Source organism: Ambystoma mexicanum, chromosome 7q, assembly GCF_040938575.1.
Source record: "Ambystoma mexicanum isolate Mex_15411 chromosome 7q, UKY_AmexF1_1, whole genome shotgun sequence".
NCBI classification, from domain to species: Eukaryota; Metazoa; Chordata; class Amphibia; order Caudata; family Ambystomatidae; genus Ambystoma; species Ambystoma mexicanum.
Window position 1 is genome coordinate 76294358 of NC_090941.1, and position 26269 is coordinate 76320626.

At 44.3% G+C, this 26269-nt stretch overlaps 1 protein-coding gene across 3 annotated transcripts in view; it reads left to right on the plus strand.

The window, feature by feature from the left end:
* Positions 1-26269, plus strand: part of TBL1X (transducin beta like 1 X-linked) — a 943441-nt gene that overhangs the window by 786141 nt on the left and 131031 nt on the right. For all 3 annotated transcript variants that reach the window (XM_069640382.1, XM_069640381.1, XM_069640380.1), the window contains exons 11-13: positions 11233-11293; positions 20130-20251; positions 25789-25863. In XM_069640382.1, coding sequence (XP_069496483.1) covers positions 11233-11293; positions 20130-20251; positions 25789-25863 — 258 coding nt within the window. The remainder of the gene's footprint in view (positions 1-11232; positions 11294-20129; positions 20252-25788; positions 25864-26269) is intronic.

The following is a 26269-nucleotide window of genomic DNA, read 5'->3' on the forward strand; positions in this document are numbered from 1 at the left end:
AATGCATGTAAATACGTGCGACAGTGAATAAACTTTCTTTCTAATTCTGTTCCAAAAGAGTTATTTTCTGATAAGTCAATCAATGTGTGATGACGAAAGTATTTCCAAGTCTAAAACACAATACATTTTTTTTCTGCCACAAAGGCATAGCATTATGTCCAATGAATTTCGGATGCAAATCCATCCTCTGGGACCAAGATCTGCCGGTCTAAAATCTTCTAATAATGTGTTCTCATCACTGTCGTATACAACATTATGTGTAGGCAAACACTGTAATGGTGTCACGTGGTGACTAACAGCCCTCAGATATACAGAGAAACAGCATCATGGATGCAGTAAAAGCCAAACAGTAGTGCTAGCAACCAGCCTTACTAAACAGTGCTGAGATCCAGGACATTTGTGAGCGATATGACTGGTCCACCTGCATCTCACAATGAACCTCGGGTGGATTTGATAAGAAAACAGATATGTTGTTAATGTGATTATTGGGGAGAGTGCAGGACTGGAGGTAAAATCCAGAAGCCGATGCAGGTGTGCTAGGCTGTTTAGCAGTAAGCAGGTTACTGAAGAAATCCAGGGAAGTGTTATAGTTTAGTGCTTGGATGCTTAATCTGTGCAAGGTAATCCTTGACTTAACAAAGCAGTGAAAAAGCTCACTGAAATACAATGCTGCCAGGAGGAGACCAGGATGAAGAGGAAAGGAAATAGAAGAACTCAAGGAAAAGGCAACAAAAGGAGTGGAAACAAAACAAGGAGGAAAAGGGGGGATAAAAAAAGGCATACTGGGCAGGAGCAGGTCAAAAAGCTAGCAACCTACTATCAATGATGTGAGCCGGTGGGATGTCCCTCTCGATGTGCATGTTGGTGGTCACCTTAAAATGGCCTCAATGGACGGCCATAAGAGGACCACAGAGGTACCACCCCCTGTAGTAGGGATGAAAGGTACAGTGGGCCGTGACGGATAGTTTGCTCTCAGAAATGCTTGAAGGGATGGGGTATTGTCATTAATGGCAGTTACAAACCTATTGAAGGCTGATTGTTTTGAGTCAGACGGTTGTGTCTCATTCTAGACTGAGCCTGGGGCCATCGTGCCCATCATTGTGTAAGCTAGCTTTAGTAAACCGTCAATCACATGTTGGAAAATTATATCTCGACAATTCATCATGCCTTTGGTCACATTTCCAGTATTTCCTCCAATTGGCAAACACCATATATCAAGCTGATCCCTTAGTAAGCTCAGTGTTGACCGTCATTCATATGTGGGTTTGTGTTTCTAGAAGGCCGTTAGGGCGTAGGGATAGTCAAATCTGTCATGTGGTGGGCCTCTAACTGGTGAAGGCTGGTGTGACTATTGCTGCGATCAATTAGCCTTTCTGTGTTGTGTTTCTCTACAGTTTGAGAGGAAAGTGCAGTATGACATTGAACAGGGGCACGCACTGGTAGGCCTCTGGAAAGCTTATTGGGCAGAGCTTTTAAGTAGCTGGTAGGCCTAGGTTGGAGAGTGTGGGGGAATACAATGTTGCCTCAAGAGAGGATGTTGGGGATTGGTCTGTCAGTCAGGGGTCAGTGAAGAGCCTTGGAAAATTTGAAAGGAAGTGTCAGGGCTGTAAGTTGTGACCACTGAATCGGTGAGCGGAATGAGTAGGGGGCATAGTGTCTCACAATGCTACGATTTTTGTTGAAGCCATCAGTCAGCATATTTAAATCTGCATGCGTTTGTAAGTTTTCGTTATGAAGTCTGTCCTAAAGTTACCTTTGAGCTCAGCGATTTTGATGTCATGAAGGCTGTGATTTGGTTCTGAAAAAATGGGGTTGCCCTTTGTCCATCTTCTACTGCTCTGCCAATTGGGATTTATGAGCTTATCTAGTTGTTGGTCAGTGCTGTGTGTTCTAGTGTTTGTGCTACGTGAGCGTCATGATTTTGTCATGACGCTCCTTTAATAAAAGGCGCTCTGCTGGCACACAGAGGGCAGCGCAGCAGAGCTCCAGGAAGCGGCAACTCGTGTCTGTCAATAGTCATTTGGGTGTTTGCTGCCGTGTGATCGCGACCTGTGCGAGCGGCTCATCCCGGGTGGACCCGATGCTGACGCTGGTCCTCTTGGGGTGATCCCCAGGAAACTGGTCACCTGTCCGGTGAACCGGACACTGCAGGGTGTTCCCTGCCTGCAGCCAGCTGGGTGCCCCCAGCGTGGCTGCCTTGTTGGGAGATCCCGACATAATCGGCGAGCCCAATGAGGCGGGCCCCAACAGTCAGTTTCCACCAAATAGTATTTCAGGGAAGATCTTTTGTAGACATGAATCTTGTTGAAAAATGGATGGTAGTTACTCTGCAATCTTGCAGAGTGCTTCTAACTTTGTATTGAGGCAATATGACCTGAGGCGGTGCGCCAACCCTGTTGGTAATGTCCGCTGCCTAAGTTCAGGACCCTGAGCAAAGGGAGGGTCCCTTAATGCGGCCATTGGTGCTGTTATCGACCGGGTTGGCCCGCTGCCGAGGGTCCTATCGCCATTAGCACCTTCGAGTAACCACATGCGGGTGCTTATCGATGTAGAAAAGAAAATGGAAGCATTTACCTTTGTTTTAGTCAGAATGGCAGTCTGTTTTCAGACTGTGATTATGGACTCCTGTAGCAGAAACAGCGTTGCGAGACTGCAGAAATCTGTTTATTTTTTTTTATTTTTCTACAGCAGTTGGCACTCGCAGGTGCCAAGAGTAGTACAAATTAAAACCATAAACACCTTTCCTCAGTCCTCAAAGCCACGTCAAGGAAAGGAGTCAGTCTTCATTGGTGATTAAGAATCAACTCTGAAGATGGACTCCTGTTCCCACTGAGGCTTTGAACGCTAGAAAAGGCGGGTGTTTTTCACGGGTTTTTAAAGCGGTATGGAGAAGGAGGGAGCAAAGGAAGCACTGGGCAAGGGTCGAGCAGCAGTTTGGCAGCTTGGAATATGGGCTTGTAGTAGAGAATACAGCTCGCGTTCCAAACTCCCAGATTGGCTGGCACCCCGCCCATGGTGCTAATGTACATGTCCACTAGTGGCACCAGATTGGGTGCCCCTTTTTGCTCTGCACTCCAGCAGTAGGGTGACAAGATTTCCAAAACGAAAAACCGGGATGACCAACAACATAAAAGAAGGGACTACCCCATCGCAGCCCATCAATTACCGCGCCTCCCCAAACACTCCCCCACAACCACCACCCAATCATATTTTCACCACTTCTCCTTTCTATAAACTTTATATGATTTCATTTGTGTAGTTTTCTCTGTGAATCTTGGCATGTAATTCAAAACAGGCGTTTGCTCTGATTGATATAACATGGCTTGCTGTACACTCGTTCCCAAGCCAGTCTCTGTGGCACATCAGTAGGTTTTGTGACTTGTCCCTGAAGGGTTGGGGGTTCGAGGCAAACCTCCAACTACAAAATTCTGGAAGTGTTGTAAAAAAAAGTACAATGTTAATTACCTTAGCCACCCAACCATGCAAGCCCCAGACGGTGTTTCTAAAATGAAAAAAACTCCCGGGACCCCAGGACTGAGGGTGATTTCCCCAGACTGTCCCGGGAAAACCGGGATGTCTGGTCACCCAATCCAGCAGGTTGCTGTGGTGGATCATTATTGCCCCGTCGATTTGGCTGTCAACAATGGTATGGTTGTACCCATGGTTTATGAAGCTTGTATGTGTATATCCCAGGCTCTTTTGTCCAGGCATATTCGGTTGTGTCGGAGATGTTGGCTGAACTTTGTGACTTATATTTTGCTTTTTAGTGTCCTGGGTTCCGCCATACACCAAAACCTCATCTATTGAGGCGATATGCCCCGAGCCCACCCTGCAGGTAAGAGCCCGCTGTCCAAGTTAAGGGGCAGAGCGCAGCAAGGGTCCCTTAACTAGGGTGGTGGGCCGTTACCTACAGGGTGGACACTCCACCAAAGGGCATATCACCATTGGCACCCCTTTAGCTATCTGCAAGGGTGCTAATGGTGTTTATGTAAAGTAAAAAAGAAACGTACCTTAGAAGCGGGGTCCTACGCCATGCAGTCCTGTTGGACAGGAAGTCGGTTTTCAATGAAAGTCATCAACATTGAAAACTGGTTTGCTGTTCAACAAGACTGAACAGCGTCCGGCCACGCTTCTAAGGTAAGTTTCTTTTTTGTATTTTAAAAAGACACTCTTAGCACCCGCGTAGCAAACTACGGGGATGCTGACAGATGAAGTGGAAGGGGGCACTGGATGCCCAGGCAGCTCGGGAACGCGGGCTTGTACCATAGAGTACAGCCAGGGTTCTGAGCCTCCTGATTGACTGGCCCCTCCCCCCCCCCCTTGCACTTGTACCATAGAGTACAGCCAGGGTTCTGAGCCTCCTGATTGACTGGCCCCTCCCCCCCCTTGCATTTGTACCATAGAGTACAGCCAGGGTTCTGAGCCTCCTGATTGACTGGTCCCTCCCCCCCCCCCTCTTGCAGGATGCTCATTTCCATTATGCAAGAGCTGAGGCACTTAAATGAAAAGCTTCCTTTTTTATCGATAAGAATAAAAACAATATGTGCGAGTATGACATTACAATGCAGGGTTCGAAATTAAGATTCAAGGAGCAGCAGCAAAATCAGTCTGCTGGGTGTCAGCCATCACCCAATAGGCATGTGCTACCACTGGGGAGCCAGGTGCAAGTAAACAGCGCGCTGCAAATCTAACTTTCACATGAGATGCAAACTTTAACTTTTTGTCCATTATGCTTGATCCATTATGTTTAAAGGTGGCCCAGATGTGTCTTGATTCTTCTTCATTAACATTCTCAAACACTCAGTTAATGTCACATTTGCACATTTGTAAGGCACCAGTTTGCCTGAGGAGCCCAAAATAGCTCTTGGTAGCTATTGTTTTGAAGCTAACTTGGCTCTCCTAGGATAGAAGTTAGAGCAAACTAGCTGCCAGCGATTTTGAATCCTGCAGTGTGCTTGAAATGATAATGCAAAGAGGAGTGTACAGCAGGGGTGCACACCTGGTTCCGCTTGGGCTGAATGGGACGCACAAGTCCCATGCAGTGTGCTGAACTAACCATAGGAATGTGCGGATGATGGGGGCATTGGTGTGGGTTTTTGAGTAAAAACGTGTGCTTTTTTTGTTGTTGTTGTTTTTTTTAACTTTAACATGTGATCGTTTTTTAATGGGATTTCCACTGACTGGCTCACTGACATTAGGCCACGCAACACTTAATTAAATTCATGATACTTGGAGGGCAATAAATTATTCCCTGAAGGGCTGCATGTTGTGCACTACTGGGGTACTTTGACCCCCGGGCGGATGTAGGGAGCATAAAAGTGTAGGATCTGTGAAGGTTCTGTGTGTATGTAACCGTTACAAGTATTTTTGTTTTAGTGTCAAAAAGCAAAATTATGCAGATATGAATGCATTGTATACAAATGAATGGTCCACATATTTTTTTAAGTTAAATTAGTACCCAGTGAGATGGGTTGTGTGGGTCTCACAGCCAATGGGGAGGCTCAAAAAGTGGGCATTACCAGATGGTTATCCCGCCGCCCCGAGCCTCCTCAGGACTGGCGGCTGCCATCTCCCCTCGCCGGGAAATGAGTTAAGTCTTCTAACTCCCTCCTTACCCAAATTGCCCTCCCTCCCCACCAGCCCCCACTTACCTGCTTTCGGGAGCAAACACGCTGGTAACGCTTCCGTCTCCAGCGTGTCTGGTCCCGATCTGCAACAGGTCGTCTTGGACTGTTTTTCTTTTTTTTTTTTTTTTTTTAAATGGCTGCCATGGAAAGGGAGAAGGGAACATTTATTGAAGATCGTGCGCCCTGTTGTCCCACTCTCTCGTGTGCCCTGTTGTCCCGCTCTCGCGTGCGCTATCTTTCCCGCTTCGCCCCCTCATACGCCGTCTCTTCCTCTTCATCGGGTGGCAAAGCCAGTGGTCCACAGTCTCACACTGGGTGGCGGGGGGAATCACCATGATGCATAGTTGAAGAAAACATTTCTTACTTTGCATATAATAACTGACATCGGATGAAAAAAAGGAATACCACAGAAAAACTTGAAATTCTGTGAAAAAAATGAAGTGATGGTAAAATGCACATTTAACACACAAAAATGAATTTGCCAGTTGCGCCAACTCAAAAACAAGCCCCTTTATTTGCACAGTACTTCAGCACACTGATTCAATTATGAATGTAGTCACTGGAGCACACTGATGACATTGCAGGTGGCTCAGGAGGATAGCTTGGGGGCAACGCTCTCACTTTGAAAGCAAGACAACGCGGAGCAACACAGCTTAGAAACCTCTGGTTATTAATACCAATTATATAATTATTAATTATATATAATTAATCATGACATCAAATAAATCCTCACAATAAACTACCCTTCAGAGTAGTATACTATTGTCTTGCTCGATTGCAAGACATGTAATACATTTGATAGGGTGCATGTGATTCATGCAACAGATGCGTAATTTAACCTGTCTGTATGTCTGCATATTTACTTTAACAGTGAAAAGTACTAAAGTACTTTTTCAGCATCAACAGTAATGAACAAACAGCTATTACAAAGTAGTACTTTCTCTACGTATTGTACAATCTCATATGCACTATAAACTTTTCAACTGCAAGCAGTAGAGTGCATTCTCTTTTGTACTTCTAACTCATTTGTCATCAAAACATGTAATCCTGTTAATTGCACTTTACAGGTCATCTAACATCAGCATTTTTCTTTCACTTGTTTGGGGCTCGCTTCCTCCTAGCTTGAACCGAATGTTGAGCTGAAAAAAGTACTTCAGAAACCTATTCTTTCATGTTAATGGCCATCTTTGGACTGTTGCGTAGTTCGTTAAAATACTCACGTCTATTTAGTTTTTCACCATGCTATCAACAACTGTATACAATATAGAATTTTGTAAATGCGATTGCATGCCAAAAGAACATCTTTCAGCATATCCTGAAGGCTCTCCTAAAAAGCACAGCATACCAATTTGACAAATCAGTAAATAAAACAGCTTGATTGCAGTGACACTCCCATCCTATACCGATGAATACTCAAATCAAAATGCCATTTGGATTGAGGTCAAAAGTGGCATCTGTTATTTGCAAGTACTTTCCAGCTAAGGTGTGGCAAAGAAAATATCTTGACAGTATCTTGGGAAATAAAGAAGGGCTAGGAGCAAGGGTGAAGGCGGAATGGGGCAGGGAGCTTGTGAGAAACCGAAACTGTCCGATAGAGTGGGGTGGCTAAGGTAACGTCATGGCGAGTGGATGGTTTCTATGAGTAGGTGAGGAATGATTTGGAAGGTGAGAGCAATTAATTTACCAAAAAGAAGGGTTGTCTGTGTTCAAGATAATAGAATTGAGAGTATAATACTAGTTGGGTGGAGGACCGAAAGGAAGATTCCTCTACATTGAAATGTGTTTAGAGTGGACAAAATAAAGGGAAGTTTGGACAAGCTTGGAGCTTGCCAAAAACAATAGGCTGGGTGGCCCAGAAGACTGGCGCATATCCTGGGTGATAGACTAAAGGGAAGGCTAAAGTGGCAGGCCAGGCAACTAGGCAGTAAGGAGGGGGGGAATGTTTGGGGAAGGCAGGATGAACATAGTAGCTCAAGTACTAGTATGATGAAGTTGTATATTATGTGCTGCTATGATAGCCTGTTAAAATCTCCCCAATGCAGCACAGATATGCCTCCTATGACTTCAGGTTCTCCCAAGTAAGCTAGTCCTTGCCCTCGAAAACAGAGGCAAGTAGAGCTCTGCTCTCATTTCCCACTGGCTAAATTAAATCATCCCCCAGTGTTAACTTGCGCTCAATCCCCACCCTCCCAGTTCTCTAGTCTGACCTCGCCCATCCCCCAATACTGACTTGGAAAACGAGTGACTCCTCCCCCCTCCTTGCACAGCTCCCACCCATATATTCTGCCCCAGATGAGGCCTTGTCCCTGTTTTCACCAAGTTGCCCCAGCATCTGTGCACTTTAAGCTCTAATTGGGCTGCATCTTGTCCACATTGCTGCTTTTTAGGGGTCAGTGAGCCTGGGGCTATTGAAAAGTGGGCTTAGGAGCTTGAGCTCAAGTTTCGCAAATTGCCTCTCTTAAAGCACATACACTCCTTCACCAGTCCATGCAACTCCGGGCAGCAGAGCTTTATCTTCCCACATGTTATGCAGTCCTTTTTGGCCTTGACACCTCACCGGGTTAGTGACTAGCGTGCCGCCAAACACCTAGGCCACACCATCCCCGATCCTTGCATGGCTGCATAGAGGAAGCAGGCACCAATATCCAAGTGAAGCACCTGCAAACCTCCCTACATCCTCCTCCACCCCCAGCCATCCTGGAGCCTAGCCAGTCCCACCCAACCCATACGAATACCAAAAGAACACAGCCAGATATTCTCAGACACAATTGTTCAAAGAATGTCCAGAACGTTTGGGCTCTCATCACATCCCTGACCATGTGGTGCCTGTGAGAAACCTGAAGGTTTTCTCACATCTACTCCCCATGGATCTTCTGTTCAGGGGGCCAGGGAAGGGCTATCGCTTATGGATCCCGACCCTGGCGTTGGACAAGCGAGACAGGATCACCAAGATGGTGGGTCCTTGGGAATTGGAGAGAGGGTTCCCGAAGGCGAGACATGGTATCCCCACTTTCCTGATACTGACCTACCCCCTTCCCTTAGCCTTTATGGGTTATTGCCAATTTCATCGATTCCTCCCCTGTAGTTTTCCTTCAAGTACTGAGAAGAAGAAGCAACTAGGAGTAAGGCAGATATCCTATTTAAAACACCACTCTGGTACTGGGACGAAGAGTAGTAGTCTGGAGGCATGCAATAATGAAGATCAGGCATGTCACACTAATAGGCTCAGGCAATTGAGTATACCGCGGTTCACCTGCAACCTATTAGTGGTAAAGAAGAGTATAAAAGGTGAAGTCCAGAAGCACATGGAAGGTGCAGCAGCAAAAGTAAAAGAGCCGAGGTATTGCCATGCTAAGGAGCGAGAAGCCGGCAGGATGATGAAGATCCTGGGAGTCTTGCCGAGGGGTCTATGCAAGACCGGAAGCCCTTGTGAGGAAAGGCGTACAGCAGGCACTGCCAGGGAGCAGAGGCGGAGCCAAGCACAAAGGCCGGCATGTGTTGAGCCGAGTACCCGGCAAACTGGCAAGTTTGTTCTGCTGAACTGAGCTTCAGAGACCCGGCAAGTGTCAGACACTAGGAATGTCTGAGCACTCCAAGGGACCATGGAAATGGTAACGGTCCATGGAACTAGTGAAACATTGCATTTTCTAATTGCCATCCTGAATCAAAGGTGATGTTTAAGCCCACACAATTTAGAACTGCGTTTACTGAATACAGAACTGTATAAAACGTGCTATTCAAGTCTGCACAACTTAAAACTGCACTGTCTGAAAACCAAACTAAATGAAAGGTGGTATCCTGATGAATGCAACACAACATTGTATTTTGTGAATATTGGGCGGCAGGAAAGTCATGGTTTGAGTGAAACCAAGTGAATGCTGCATGAAGGACAACAAAGCTGTTACTTGTTCTCAGTATGAAGTGCTAAAGATTGCATGAGCATTCTGGGACAATTGAATATATCAAGTAACCCACCTAAAGAAAAGCACCTTAAGAATAATAGGAAAGACCTACAAGGGAATTTAAGAGCTGTCTTGAATATTACTGAGCAACAGTTTTGGGAAACTTATGGTTGAGTGTGCTATGGTTGGACCGGGTGGTCTGACTGAGCCTAGACCAGGAAGTTTCCTAACACACACTACCAACATCAGCAGTCAAATCACAGACAAGGTATGTGATTGTTGGTTGTGTGACCTGTAATGGGTGGACTGTGTGGTCCGACGCCTAGACTAGAAACCACAAATTATTGAAAAAGCAGGAAAGAGTTGTGCCCATTGGTGAAGTTAACAAAAGAACGGGCCAAACACTCTGTTTCGTTTTTTTCTTGTGAACAGAGGAAACCAGTCAACTGTTCAGTTTAAATCTTGGGGAAGGGAACCCTGTGAACCAAAGAGCTGGAGAGTATTTATCCTGTGCAAGGGAGTGCCAAGATCAGTGTTGTATGAGCTTGATTGCATTTGCACTTTGGGAAGGGAAACCCAAGACTCACATTTGATGTGAACTGTGATGCCTGTGAATCTACAGAAGGTAACTTCAGAACTTGATCAAACCACCTTGAACCGAAGTTACGTTGGAACTGTATTGAACTTGAGACTGAGAACTTAAATTGGCAGTAGCTGAATATTTTCTTTTGAACACTTACATTTGGTTGAGAACAGTTCCCCACTAGAATTTGTTGTAGTATCGAGGACAAGCATAGGTTTTGATACAGACTTTTGTATTTGTGGACACACTCATATTTCATTAGGCAGGGAAAAGCCCACCATAGCATAGGTTTAGGTAGGCGTTACACCATCCTGATAATTAATAAAACTTTGTTTAAAAATATACATCTGTTGTCTGTGTCATCTCTCTTGATACCATGCCTGTCTCGCATGCCCCAGGCCTGGGTGGCCATTGTATGAATAATAGACGCTCTGTAATCCCCCAGAGCTGAAATGTAAATTAAGACATGAAACAGAAGCATAAAATATAGAAGTAGAAACTATACACTGAGATGAATTGCAGTGTGGATGACAACAGTGAAAGCACTTAAATGGATTCCTTTAGGTTAAACGGGTTAATTTTACAGAATTCTCATTAACTCACTCTGCAGTCATTATCCAGTTTACTCTTTTCTTTCGTTTTTTTGTAGGCTAATGATGCTTACCTGTACACAAGAGAAACCTTTTATAAGCCTTTTCTTTTTTTAAATTTGTTGTTCATGTTGTTTTTCCATCATCAGCAGATTCTGGCAAAGTGGTGTGTCGATGGTCTAGAGTACCGAAAATAGCAGATTTCTTCAAGTTTCATTATTTTGGGAATGCAGCTTTAAATTCACTTTCCACATTGCCAAAGCATCTAGAAATGGTCTTGCCAATTCTTAGAAACGTTCATTCTAACCGATTGTTTAAAAACATAGTTTCGGTTATTTTAATTGTGTAATTTGCATGATTTTATGTTGGTGAGAAAGCAAAGTATATCAAGGCCTACACCATTTACCTTTACCAAGTAGGCATAAGAGCAAGATGTCTTATGTGTAATATTGCAATTGGGAATATGCAATGCATTTAAATGGTATAGTAGCACAAGATTAAGCAATGTGTTTTTTCACCTTTTGAAACAGACGACAATCATCTGGGATGCTCATACGGGAGAAGCGAAACAACAGTTTCCATTCCATTCAGGTAATATGTCTAGAAATACAAAAACATATTTTACTAGAATGCATTTTTTGGTCCACATTGCAGGGCTAGTGATTGCTCTCATTTCAGATTAGGACACTTTATTATTTTCAGTAATGTTCAGTTTGCCATCTTAGATGTCTGCAGACTTCTATTGGGGCGTGCAAGGGGACCAGGATTTCCCATGGGCCATTGCAAGAATATTGTAGGGTGATATTCGGAGGATCTCTGGGGTGGGAGATTGTCACCGGGCCGTAGACAGTCACATGGTGGACAGAAGCCATACGGGCCCTTCAGGAAAATGTGTTGAGTGCCTCCTGCGTAACTGAGACCTTTTGTGGTGTAGTTGAGCAAGATCTGCTTGAAATGCTAAAGATGTGGGGCACAGAAACCTCATTCAGGAAGTAGGCATTGCTTATTGTACTGGTACTGAGACCATAGTGGCTCTGATGATTTTGTATCAACATTCGGAAAGTCCATTTCATTGTGTATTTGATGCTTAACCAATGCCATGCATTGATGATTTAATTGAGAAGTCCAAGTATATCAGTGCTCTAGAATGTTACAAAAGGTTAATGACCTGTACCACTACACCAACAATACAAAGAAAACCGCCATTGTCACACATTGAGTGTTATTCCTACGTTAAAATATTACCAGGTGGAACTCATGGGGCACCAGGTACATTGCAGAGACTGAAATGCTATCATTTATGTCATCTTTGAGAATTGCTTAGAAATATTGGCATGATTTGGTTCTATACATCTCCTCTTGGCAGGAACATTTGCAGCATTGCAGACTAATTCTCCAAGCCCAAGTGATTTACCAGTAATTCTGTCATTCAACCACAAGCCACGACAGCCCTAGCGATCTAAAAAAAATTCCAATTCCTCCACTGTGGTTCATACCAAGGTTTTCCACTTGAGCTGGACCACTAACGGACATGGTGTGCAAGAAACACCGGAATCCCCTGGGATGAAATGAAAGGGCAAAACATACTTTCAGGGTCTTAAGAGGCAATCTGAAGTTCACCAGTCTTAATCACGCCACACTTTGACCAACCTTTTCTACTACAAACAGATGCAATAAACCTGCCAGCAGGGTTATTTCGGGTTCAGGATGTTTAAGATAAACCAGGCCTCCATATTTGTAATCACTCTATAGAGAGACCCAACTTTTCACGCTGGAGCACTAGACTTAAGGCATCTAGTGGGCCAAAGAAGCATCACAATGTCTGCGCATAAGACGTTTTATAGTACCACCAACATTGACCAAGCTGCACTTCTGTGACTTTCTCGTAACAAAGGTACCGACATTAGGATAATTCAGTGGTTCCTACTTCTACAACCATTTCATGTTTCTGTTTGTCACTAATGTTAAAAATTACAGAATGCAGATGTATCCCCTCATTTTCTCTCTCTGATTGGATTTCAAAGGGTAGTGAGGAAGTTGAGCAGAGGGAGGTATGGAAGGATGCTCTCAGGTGTAGGCCTATTGTGTATGTGGCCATATGGGCCCTGCCATTCTACTGCAATGGCTTCTGCTGAGGGGGAAGATTACAGGGTCAACAGCATCCTGCTGGGTGCGCTTTCCTTGTGGTAGACAGAGTGCAGCGCTGTAGATCCATTGCAAGGGGTGCAGGCAAGACCGGGAGTAGCACTACAGAGACAATCTGTTTTACTGCCTTTTATCTTGGGACAGCCTAGATGGGCGAGGTTGAAATCAGCAGTGTCAGCCCATGTCAGATACTGATACTCTAGAGCATACCTTACGCGTGACAAAAAAACTACTGCTCTGTCGGAGAACCGGGATGCGTAGTGGATACATCTGCTACTCAGTCCCACTACTACTACTACAAAACCAGCACTGATCCCAATCGTAAAGGTAAAACAGGGACTAGCCTGACAGGTACACCTCCTGCACCATGTAGGATTGCACAAGGTATACTCTTGAGGAAGGGTGATAGTTGGTACAGAAACAATTCAAACAATAATAGTACAGTGGTACCAAAATAAAAGAATATTCAACCATGGTTCCCTAAAAATAGTATCTTTTAATTAAACTAACAAAAATGCACACAACTAATAAATATACTAGTGGCCCACCTTGTAAGGAAATGCACAGAGAAAGCAGATTGTAAATTAACGGGGCACTCTGGGTTTGTTGACTGGTGATGGGCAAGGATTTGAGCAGCAAAAAGGCAAAGTTAATGAATGTCTTTCGTAAGGTAGAGGAGGGTGGGTTACAAGTAACTCTGGTCCCTTAAAGTTGGGCAGGGGGACAGGGCCACTTCAGATACGTTTAGTTCTGTTCTTTTGTGGCTTAACATTCAAGTCTCGCTTTCTGCATTGAAGTGAGAGTCTGGGTGTTTTCGTGCCTGAAGACTTGCGAATTGAAGGTGCTGGGAACTGACGGGCGATATTAGGCCTGTAGAGCTGGCACACTGGGTTGTTTTTGGTGTGGAGAAACTGTCTCAACATGGCAGTGTGGTATTGCAGTGGCGAAGGCTTGGAGCTCAGAGGTTAGTGGGCAGGCAGGCAGTGTCGTGTGTGGCAGAGGCATTGCTAAGGGGGGATAAGGGGGCCCCAGGTCTTTTGGTTGTAGCACCGGATAGAAGCTCAGGTGCTACAACCAAAATGCTACCTATCCCCGAGTCCCACCGGTTATGACATTAGCTTAACCCCTGATCTTTTCCAAACCTAGCAACACCCCTGGTGTGTGGGATGCTAAAAGACTCAACAGGTCTTGGATGCAAAGATGGCAGAGCTTAGGCGTCGAGCAAAAGTTGGAGAGGTGGTCAAGCATCGAAGTCGGAGCACTCAGCCATGCCTTGCAGCTGCTTGGTTGGCATTATAGGTTTCTAAAGTGGCACAGATGCAGGGAGAGCCAGTGGGCACTTGCTTGGTTTTGTGGTGATGGTAGACCCAGTCCAGAGTCTCTGGGGCAAGGTGCCCCTCAAAACCTGAAAGATTTGTAGAGCACTTAGAGTTCTGTTGCCTCCATTGTCAGGGTTCTGGGTACCAGAGTCTCGGTTGCAGAAGGCCTTGTCCATCCAGCTTGGAATCATCCCACATATGCCCATAGGATGGTAAGGAGAAGAGCTTTCCTCTTCCTTGAAGCTCCTGTTATTCACCTTTCCATCTGAGAACTTCTGAGTAAACTGTTCACCAAATCAGGTTCCAGTGAATAGTACTTCAAGCATTGTCCAAAGATCAATCCTATCACAGGAGAGTCTCCAACGGCTCTTATAGGCAAAAGGTCTACAGTGGATTGGTTCTCTTGTAACCTGTGTAAAGGGGCCCTATCCACACTGCTGTAACAAATGTCCAGTGCCATTGGAGGAAATACCAGAGTGCTCTTCTACAGGAAATGGAGACAAGGTTTGGGTTCCCTAACAAAATCTAAGATGGCGGACTCCCTCTGTAGACTGAAGATCTCCACAGGGCTTCTCTAACTTGCTAACCCTCCCCCAATGAGAGTTCCTGTGCTGAAAAGGTGATCGGCCTTCCCAGGAGGTTCAAAGAGTTTTCTGGGCAGGCCCCACATGGCTGCTTTCGGGGAGCCACACCCATTGAAACCTAATATAAACCAGGCGCTGTCATGAGTGAGTCATTTTTTCAGTCTGACACTAAAATGACATCAATTGCTTGTTGCTGTATAATGGTGTGATCCCTGTCGCAACCATGTCAAAACAATACATGGCTTACATTCATGTCTTAATCCCCTGTCCCCACACACCATGGGTGTACAAAGTTATGATATTTTGAATCAGAGGTGCGTATGGTTAACAAGTCCCCCCTACCTGTTGGAACATTGTGTTCCAGAAGATGTATGGAGGTCAGCGGCTTTAGAATGTCACTAGCCCTACAGGCTGTGATTGATGCCTACGCAACTTTCATGACTGGTCTGGGGCTAAAAAATCAATTCCACCAAGTCAGCAGTGATGGGGTGTGTAGGAAGGAAGAGGTCTGCTAAGATGCGCCCCCATAGTTTGCAACAGAGAAATCATCCCCAGAGTCAAAGAATTTGACTACTTGGGGGTTATATTTTCAGAGGCTGTCACGGGCAATGCTCACATTAAAAAACTATCTTTGAAAATGAGCCAGCACGCTGCAGGTATTTCCCACAGTATCCAGTTAATATGTCGAAAATAAAATTTCAAATGACAAAAATACCGGAAAAAAAATCGAATGTATTATTTTTTTAATTACATGTATTTTTTTTGTTTCGCAAGTAAAATAAAAAGGCTTTAAAAACAAAGGGGGGGGGGAGTTTTTGGGGTGGACCCCCCATTTCAAACAAAAAATAACAAAGACATTCAACATTTTTTTTCGTTAATATTTTTTCGACATTTTTACATTCGAAATAATGAAATTCAAAATATTAACTATAAACCATTTCCCGCTTTTTAAGTAGGTGCAAAGGCCAGCCTCTGAAACCAGTCTTGAAGGTCTATGCTGCCCAAACAGAGGCGGCCACTTCATAAACAGCTCCTTTGTGGAGCAACCCGAAAGCTATGGAACTACAGGTGAAAGAAATGAATTTTCTTTTTAAAAGCTCCTGGGCCTTCCAGGCTCAACCCCTTACGCCTCTGCCCAGAGGGAATTGGGGGGTGGAGTTTTGGGAGAATCAATGGGCAGGCGCTCAAAGTATTTTTTGGCTACGCCTATGGGCAAACAAGCACGCAACCTTATGCCACTTCAGGAGCATTATGGTTAAGGAAAGCTGGCGTAAAATCCCATGGCTGGTATATGTGAAGGAGTCCCTGTGCTCCAGCAATATCCAGGTCTGGTTCCCCCCAGATGCAGTGTTGTCAGCCATGTAACTGAGTCAACAAGCAGACACTGTATCGGGGGTTACGTGAAAGGTGGGGGGAACATAGAATGGGCAACTTACTCCGATAGTCAGCACGTGCAGTTAAGTAGAGTTTCCGAGACCCAGCTTTACCTTTTGTGGGGCTTGACAAAGGATAGATGACTTATAACACGGGTAAGGTTTGATTGCCTACAGTAAAGGGGTAACACTGAAAAGTGGCCCGGAATCCCTAATGATCCAGGCCGCCCATCGTGTGGGGCGATGATGGAAGACCTGAAGCATTTTTTTACGGTTCTGTCCAGCGTACAGGGGTATTAGGTCTACCATTTTGCAGGTTGTCAAGTTCACTAATATCTGCCTTTTTAGGCCAGCATTACTCTTCCTTTTAACGGCAGAATCTGAGTTGACTGCTTGGGATCTCTTGTCCTATTTGAAAAGAGCTATGTATGTGAGAAAGGGTTTTTATGGGACTAGCAAATGTTTTAACTGTCTTGAGAAACCTGATTTTAACTTAGTTCTTTCAGATACCAAAAAAAAAAGAAAGGTCTTGACAATGTTAATGCTGTCTTTTAAAATGTGATGTAATGGCTATTGTTAACCATGTTGTATGTGTATCTGATGTTTGTGTTTGATGGGTGTTTAATCCGAATAAACTTCGAATGATGCAGCTTTTAGCATTGTATATGGGGCGACTAGTCTCCAGAGGGAACCAACCCAGATTGTTACTAAATTGTAAAACTGCCTCATTCACGTGAGCACATTTTGTGGCACAACTAGCCACTTTAGAGCCCCAATCCATCTGACAACTAATCACAAGTAAGAGAATTCTCTCACCCATTCTAGATTTCCAGTAGCTGTATAAATCGTGGGTAATTTGCCCTTGTGAGGACCCACACATCACCTTTCATTTGGCAGTATTAAGGCTTGGCTCTTGCACTGTCAAAAAATCAACAATTGCTGTGCTCTAGGTGTTCGGGTGAGTAATATGACATCATCCACGTAGCCTAAGACAGGGATAAATCGACCTGCACGTCTTGGCATGTCTGACGCTACGGCATGTAGATCACTAAATAAAGAATTAATATATAACTTAAAGAACAGAGGTGCAATGACACAGCCCTGCCTGACACCTTGTATAGATTTGAAAGCTCTCGGCAGCTAACCAGTATGAGACATAGAAGACCTAAGATGTCAGATTTCTATGAAGGGACACCAAGATGGCAAGAAGGGGTTTGGGAAGATCGTCCACTCCACAGAAATTCCCGTAACTTTCCCTGATTGACATTTTCGAAAGCTGAGCGGAGGTCCATGAAACCCTAGCACATATTTATCTAAAATCAAATGTAGATTTAGCACCTCCTCTATGGTTCCAACTCCCCTGCTAAAGCCATACTGCTCCTCAGCCCAGATCCCAGTGGACTTAACCCACTCATTGAATCTGTTGTAAATTCATCTCTCCCTTATCGTTTTTCCAAAGTCAGACATGCCGATAGCAACAAGGGTTTGCCCTGTCCCCACTCTTTAAAAAATTGTCAAATTATAGCCTCCTTCCAACTCAGTGGGAAGAAGTTGTTTCTGCTAAATGCATTTAAATACCGAGAACAGATTGTTACATTTAACTTTAAAATGTCCTGCCATACCATGTCACTCCCAGGTGCTTTGCCGTTAGTCGTGGCTAGTAGAGCCTGTCGCACTTCTAGAGGAGAAGGCACAATGGGATCATCATCTGTGCAGGTCATCCTAGATGGAGCCATTAGATAGTTGGCAGGCGGTTTATGAGTTTCTGACAGAGGGAAGTGATATAGCGTGGAAAAATAAGCCAAAATAAGACTCATTCTTATTTTGTTTAGTATCTAATCCACTTGCTACTATCTTCCAAAACATGGTTCTTACTACAGACGGCATTCTGCAGATCACTCCATACTTTGAGCTTCCCGCAAGATATTGCATCATTCAGCCCCTGCTTATAATTTAATCTAGAGTTCTGATTGCAGATGCGTCTCTAGGACACTTTTTTACTGCACTAAGGAGGCTGCCCTTCAGCGCTCCTGCATCCTTTTCAATAACACATAACCTTCGGTGGCCACTGGATGCAATAATGAGAGGTCTGTGTTAAGAATGTTCTCCCCGTCGTTGTTAGGTTGTCAAATAAGGCATCATCACATGTAATGACCGACGCAATACAATCTTCGATTGTAAATGACGCACAATCAATCAGCCTGTCAGACAGAACCCCTCCCATAGTAGTATCCTATTTTATCAGCCTTAATACAGGGCCCTGTCGTGTCCTTGTCTGCCTCTTAGTTTAATCGGTACTATCTGACCCAGCCCGTAGTAATAACAAAGGGTTCATGATCACTTTCTGGCCGGCACTCCATCTGAAAATCATATATACAATGCCAATCCTGCACTGGAAGCATGCAATAATCTATTATCAATTCTACCCTATTATTCCGGAAGGTGAAGCTCCCTGGACAGTCAGAACGAAACCTCCCATTTACAGTCCAGAGACCTAGTTCAGATAAGAGGTAGCAAAGATTTCCAGATCTGAACATCCCAGTATCTTTAACCATTGGCTGTTATATGTTATAGGCTAAAACGTCTTTCTCCGATGCCGAGCCCAACTCCGAGCTTTACAACTCTCATGTTATTCTGTCACAGTACCCCAGCTGAGTAGGAGACACTTAGCCAGCGAGTGCAGAGCAGGAAGGGGGGACAAGTACTACTACCATGTAAGCCCGGATGTGGTAGAAACCCGCTCTGGTCAGAGGTTGAGGAGACTAGGTCGAACATACAAGTCCCCATAAAGGCGAGGAGGTGGACAATCCTCATAGAAGACCACTGAGCAAAGAAAGCAGCCCATACAGGCAAAGCGAAGGATGGAATAATGCTACCACTCTGCTTGCAGGAAAGTCCCTAAAACGAATGTCCACTCCAAGTTTCAAGACCACACTAATAGAACTACTTGATGTCGACCTCTGCCTGCTGTCACCGAGTGCTTTCCAGGGACCGCTTAGGAAATTGCTTGCTGAGAATCCACTCCAGACTGTTTGCAGAGTCCAGCTATCCAGCAAACTGAAACCATCTGTGAGTGAAATGTTGGTACAGGTTGAAACATCTATCCACTTGGCAAGTAGAATTGGCCAAATACACAAGACCCTCTATCCATATTGGGTGGGTTATTTGCCCTTCCAGCACACACCATGGAGGACGGTCATTACACCAACCATTGTCTATAAAATGCAGTTCTAATAAAACATGACAACAAAACTATTGTCCATCATCCTCCTCCCGGAATGTTTGTTAGCACCCTGTATCCCCAGATACTGTTCTTTGTTTCTGTTCACATCTAAATATGTATGTACTGCTTGATTGAGTAACTCTTTACCACATCGCCGGTTGAGATGGTCATTAAATCTATGCAGTGATGAAATGCAAATTTGGGACAGGCAAAAACAAACTGGCTGCAAGCAATGGTTTCTGTTGATGTGGTTAATGTAGTGCGCATTTGGGGGTGCTTCTGAAGCATTGTGTTTCGTTTGCATAGAAGGCCCTTGGAGCAAGGCAGGTGTAGGTGTAGTTGAGTGAATGTCAGCATGATTTCCATTACTTGCGTCATGTACAGACCCATGTGCAGAGCACTGCTCATAGAAGCTTAGCATTACAGCATGAAACAATGAGCTATTGGGTGTCGAGCAGATCACTTCAATGTTCAGTAGTACAGACGAATGTCCACCTAATACCCCGGATTTAAGGCAGATTCTATCCTAAATGCCGATTCACGTGTTACGTTTTTACTGTATTTTACTAATTTCCTATTCGGAAATAACCTCCATGTTATTGCATGCTGCTTTCAAGTTAGTGTTACAACTATACATTGGTTTTATTGATGTTACTCTTCGAAGTACCCCTGTGGATTTTATTTCCAGCCAGTTGTCCTCTTTCCACTGTCAGTCTTTGCAGGCAAACAATGTTTAGAACAGTTTGTAACTTCTGGTCTTCTCTGATGCTCTTGTTCCTACAGCTCCTGCCCTGGACGTGGACTGGCAGAACAATACTACCTTTGCCTCGTGCAGTACTGACATGTGCATTCATGTGTGCCGGCTCGGAGCAGATCGCCCAGTGAAAACATTTCAAGGGCATACAGTAAGTCACCTTGTCTGGTGTTGGACCAGGTGAGGAGTTTTGACTCGGCTCAGATTTGCTCTGTCACCAAGATCTAATGTCCCTCAACAGACTCGCAATGTGTGGCAATAGGATCAACGGAACACACACACGAAGTCAGAAAGATCATCCAAAATCATTTTTTTCAACTTTATCTCAGACCCCCTCCCCCACATTTAGACAAAGGCTCTTTTGACCACAAAACTCTATTTTCTTATCTGCGAACAATCTAAGCTAACCATATTGTAGTATCTCGCATGGGTCCACACGTATCGGGATTGGGTAATCGATAAAGCGTCAGGATGTGAACACTGGTCTTACTCAGTGTCTCTATTAATTTAATGTTCTTGTTTTGTATAGCACAAACTTGGATGCAACATATTTTGTCACAAACATTTTTTCCACAGTGCCTACAGCAATGCACCCAGCACACTTCTTAGCCTTTGTTCCAAAACAGGAAGGGTTTGGGTGAAATGTCTGTAGGGTTCATAGGCCCTTAACCTAGAAATCATAGGAGTCACTATGGTAAAGGTGTAAGGATGGGCCAATGCAATCCCTCTCAAGTGCTTAACTAGAGGCATACTGACCTTTCCTAGAAATCCCTAAGATTCCTGAACCGTCTCAGTTCCTAGGAATATACTGATCTGCTCTCTTCTTGACCGCCACAGTCCTGGGGACATGGCCACTTGTTCACTCTCTTTTTCAAAGTACTTCTTCCCTCATTTAGATCAGTTGTAAGGCCTAGATATTCCCACCCTCTAGGTAAGTCACCCTTCCTGAAAGGCATCTCACTCCCATCTATATTTCTCATCTTCTCGCAAGGTTGCCCTCCCGGACAATGTAAGCAGTTCCTTCCTAGTGTAGTCCCAGGTCTTGAGAAAACGCCTTTTCATCCCCTGCCACAAGGGAAGAAACGTGTTGGGCCTGTCTTTTCCCAGCACCAACACCTAGGTCAGAGTCTACTCCTCCACTCCACCTGTCCTCTAGCCCACATACCTTTCCTCTGCAGTCCGTCAGCTTGTCAGAAACGCCTATATCAAAGCTTTGAGCGCTATTCGGTCCTATTTGTTATCCCTTGGTATCTTCTTCCAAAAATGGGAGTGGGGACTTGGTTATCTTTTTTCATGTGTTGTCTCCCTTCTTATACGTTTTAGATGGTGTACACCTTCAAGTCTCTTGATGGCAATTACCCACAGTTGGTGGGATTACCGTGAGGGGTACAATTGGGAGCCATGTTTCTGCATCGGGGGCCCGTGCCGTAGTAATGCATTGGGGCTGAAGCAGCATATGAATCTGTCCAATGATGGAGCAGAAGGAAAAACAAAAGGGAGACTCTAAAATGTATTGGAAAGAGGAACCAAGATGGAGGACGTGGGCAGAATGCGAGAGAACATTAAGGGTGCAAGTGTCTCCCTTTCATGGTTCAGACCTCCTCCCCTCTGCTCCATCCCCCGCCCCGCACACAAACACAGACACACACGCGTGATTCACAGAACACGTGCCATTTTCTTCTGCATGCTCTGAAGTCTAATAAACGCTCAGCAAAAGCTAATGGAACTGAACTCGATGTTTTTGCTTGTTCTTAAAGACAATACCTGTCTCTAAATAGAGGATACAGTGTCATGTAGAGATTGATGAATTAATCAGGAGTGCATGCAGCTGTTAGGAACCATTAAGCTCGCTAAATCAGTACTATATTCTCATGACAGCCTGTGATTAACAAGGACATTCTGACAAGGGACTGTATTTATGTTGAACCGAGGAATTGATGGACATGTATGAAATGGGAATATGCAGCAAAGTAACTTGAAAAAAAAACATTGGTGAGGCACTGAATAAGCCTATAATCTGCCCCAATACTGGGGCACTTGTGTTGGCCTACTATAAACTGGAAACCTTTAACCAGAGGATAAAATGTATCTCAAATTCCAAGATTGTATGTAACAGAATTGGGTTTTGAATTTTATTAACGCTGTTCATGCACATGAAATGTATTTCTGAATTCAGTGTGTTGGGGCAGAAGAATAAAATATAAATAAAGAGCGCACTGTGTTTCCATGCATAGTATGAAAAACAGGGCAAGGTGGCCCAATCGATATTTTTAAGTGTAGTGCAGAAAAGCAGTCTCCTGCTTTTTTTTAAAGGTGTTTAATAGTATGATTGCCAATAAATGTTTTCCAAAATCGTGGGGCAAGACCACAATGGTCCCCGTCTACCCCTATGAATAGTCGCTAATGGAGGATTTAATGAAAGCGCTGTCATTTTTCTTGGTCATTAAAGAGGCTAAGCTCTTGCATCTGATCTTAAGACCTATGAGAGCATCCAAATCGAAAATATATGCTTAGATTTTGCTATATTGGCCATTTGCAGGATATGCGGGGAGCCACTTCCTTTTTTTAGACACAAATTGCCCCAGCCCTATTTGAACTCTTTAAAGCGGTTTTATGCTTTCGCAGGCGTGTCCAAGGAATTTGAACTGATCTTTAAAGGTCGGTTAAAGGAATCGTTCTTTAGGGGGCAGTGCAACCTTATTTGTTTTTCCTCCTATTTAAGGGCTCAATTTTTTATTACAAGTTTTAGATTTAATTGTTTGACCTTAAATATTAAGTGACAAAAAAAGGCGTGGCTAGGTTTTCCAGGGAGCCATTTGTGTCCATTCTGTTCAATGTCCCCAGAAACTGGCCTTTTTGTTGTCCTATATATTAAAAAAAGAGACCATTTTACCTATATTAAAGATTTGTACCAGGTTAAGTGTCCTATATTAAGATATGGAAAAGTCTGGGCCAGGAGAACAGCTTGGGGGCTTGGAAGGAAGAGAGCAACACTGCTTGAATCCTGCCTCCCTGACACCCCCCAAACTCACGCTCATGCTTGGAGACTGGTCCTTGTTGATTATAAAAGATTAATGAATTAGATCGGTTGTGCAGGAGGTATGCTTTTTTATTTAGCTAGTGTTATGGAGAATGGTTGTGCTTATTTCCCCCACCTTAGAGACCCCCAGCTCTTTTGCTGGACTTGAGAATTTTTTATTTCAACTCCTGAGCGAGTGGGACCTTTTCTCCCTCATGTGTCCCTCCTCCCCCCCCCCCCCCCCCCCCCCCCCCCGAGTAGTATTTTGCTGTGTGTGTGATTGACAGCCTAGGCTGTGAATGAATGGGAAACTTGCTTAAAAGGTGAGGTTTTTGGGACTAGAGGCAGAGTCGATAACCGGAAGAAACATCTGAAGTAGAAATTGAGAGGAAATCCTGCTGCAACTTCCTGGACCTCGAAGTACCGGTGAAGCCCTGCTGCAGTGCTGACCTTTTTATTTCGTATCGACAGAGAAGCTACCGGCGGGACGACTTCTTCCCTTGGTTAGTGGGACCAACTAACCCAGAGACGAACTCCACTTTGGCACAATCCCCGATTTGCTCAGCCTCTCGGTTGCTGCAGAAGCCCAATCCCAAGGGGAGAGTGTCCATAGTCTAGTGCAACTTCTGCCGCATAACAAATCTGGCCAAAAGCTCCAGGAGCCTCTTAAGGACACTCCAGAAGCAGGAAATCCCCATCCGGAGTCCCTTCACCAGAGTCCAGGACCAAGGGAGAAAGGAAAGTCCAATTTGAGATTTGTTCTGCACCAGTGCTGTTTGCGAAGCGCTGAAACTGTGTAGTGCCGCTGAATCAAAGAAAGCCTGTAGCTGCCAAAAACCTTCCTGAGTACTGCCGCAGGAGCCCTCCAGACGTCCTCCCTCTTGTCCCCATGACTGAGCCTCAGGAACCAGGGTCTGCAAAGCTGTAGCAATAAAACGTCCAGGTGACCCACTTTTCTTCAAACCAGAGGTACTGTTTGGGCTTGTGGGTACTTGCCTTAAGTTGTGCTGTCTCATTTGAGATTTGCACCTACTTAACTTTCTGAGTTGATTTCAACTCCCTTTGCACTGGCTTAACAGCTTGGGTGCCTCCTGGGATTTTCTGCACTATCTGACTTGTGAAATACTTTTATCCAAGAAGTGCATCAGAACTATTCACTTTGACTTAGGCTGTTCTGGCTCCCTAAAGAAACCTTTCTGAATCCATTGACTTTGGCATTGCTTGTCCCTCATAGGTTGAAATGTATTGAACACTTGCTTTTTTTCTGCTGGGAAAGGCTTACCTAGACTTCATTGGAGGATTCCAATTGTCCTCAAATTATAAGTAAATGTTCGACCTTTCTATTTTTCCTCAACCCTTATTTCTGAAACTCAGTCTAAAGAGTATATTGGTGTTTATATATTAATGCAATACTATCCAACACACTACCAACTTGCGTAGTACAGACCTATACCAAAAGCTAAGTTACCTAATACCAAGCAGATAAGTCTTGTGTAGTCTCACACAGTGTGACTGCACCGATTCCGGTAGCCCCCGCTTACCTGTCAGACAAAATCTCTAAACCACATCCTGCTAGGCCTACAAGAGCAGCCTACATGCACCGCCTTGCCACCCCAAGATTCAAGCTCCAAAAAAGCGGGTGACAGTAGCTTTCCTACGATTGCCAGCAAGCTATTGGAACACCCTGCTGGTCCTATTGAGAGCACAAGAATCTTTTTGGATATTCGGTAAACCACTTAAAACATACCTCTTTACTCAAAGCTTGGGTAACTAATGCACCCCACCCTTGTCTGTTATGCATATCGAAATCCCACCAGTCATCCTTGAATGCCTCTATTTAACCATGAACATAATGCATCTCACCTCTTGACCTGTATATATTGTGCTGTATGACTATTGTATGTATGCAACCGGAGTAAAAATTGTAACCTTTTATGTAAGTGAGCGCCCAGATGCTTTTGGGCTTGGTGCGCTATATAAGCAACTAAATAAAATAGAGAGCATTCAGGAGAACATATTGCCAGACCCATAATGTTTAATATTGTTTAGGAAAATGTTTTAATATTTGAGTTTTATGCGACAGAATGTAATAGTGTGGCCTTGGTAACGTAATGGAATTTTTCCTTGATGAAGCAAAATCATTATTTTCACTTTAAGATGTTTTGTGCTTTTTTCATCCTGTTTCGAAGTATGTGGTATTTCAAGAAATGGTCAATATCCGTTTAGTGATCATAGTGGCCAAAATACCTGCTAAATCCTTCATGGCTGTCTGACATCACCCACTTGGATAGTCTGCACAGTCACGAGTCATTTTGGGGAAGAGCACCAAGTCACTCTCCGATTTCCGGAGAATGCCCCATCCAGTCAGTTTTCAGCTCACATATATCGTGTGCACATTCGATTGTCCTGTTCATTCTGCATCCGACCTGAATGTCCGGAACCAGATTCATTCCCTCAGATCTTTGGTGTTTTTTTTCTTACTGTTGAATTACTGACAAAATATTGCTACTGAATGTGAACTTTGTCTTGGGTCAAGGCTAATCCACCTCTCGTTTTTTTCGATCTCTAACATGCTTTACGGTACCCGGGAGCCCCCTGCTGGTTGTCTATAGTATCGCGCGCCATTTGCAACCTTTGTGTATGTAAACAGACACATCTTTGTATTTCAGAATGAGGTCAATGCCATTAAGTGGGACCCTTCGGGCATGCTGCTCGCATCGTGCTCCGACGACATGACATTGAAGGCGAGTATATTGGGCTGGGAGGTGTGATTGCACTGCTGTATGCTTTTTTGGGATGTAAGCACTCATATAATTATCCTTTTTGTTTTGCTTGAAACTTACTGCGTTATTTGTCCCGTTTGCCAGGAATTCTGCTTTATTTTGTTGTTCCTCTCCCAGGGTCTCTCGTTTTTCTTTACCATCCGGCTCTGACTAGCCCATATTGTAACGTGCCAGTGCCCGAATGGCCATCCGATCTGACGGGTCAGGCTGTGCCGAGATGGGCCTCTTAGAAACGGAATGCATTGCTATTGTACCTATGCTAGTTATGCCCAATGCTACCGGTCCAAAATGCTTAATGTCAAATTTTCGAACAATATATTTTTTAATGAAATACCTATGCACTTAATGAAATTTATTTTCACAAAGT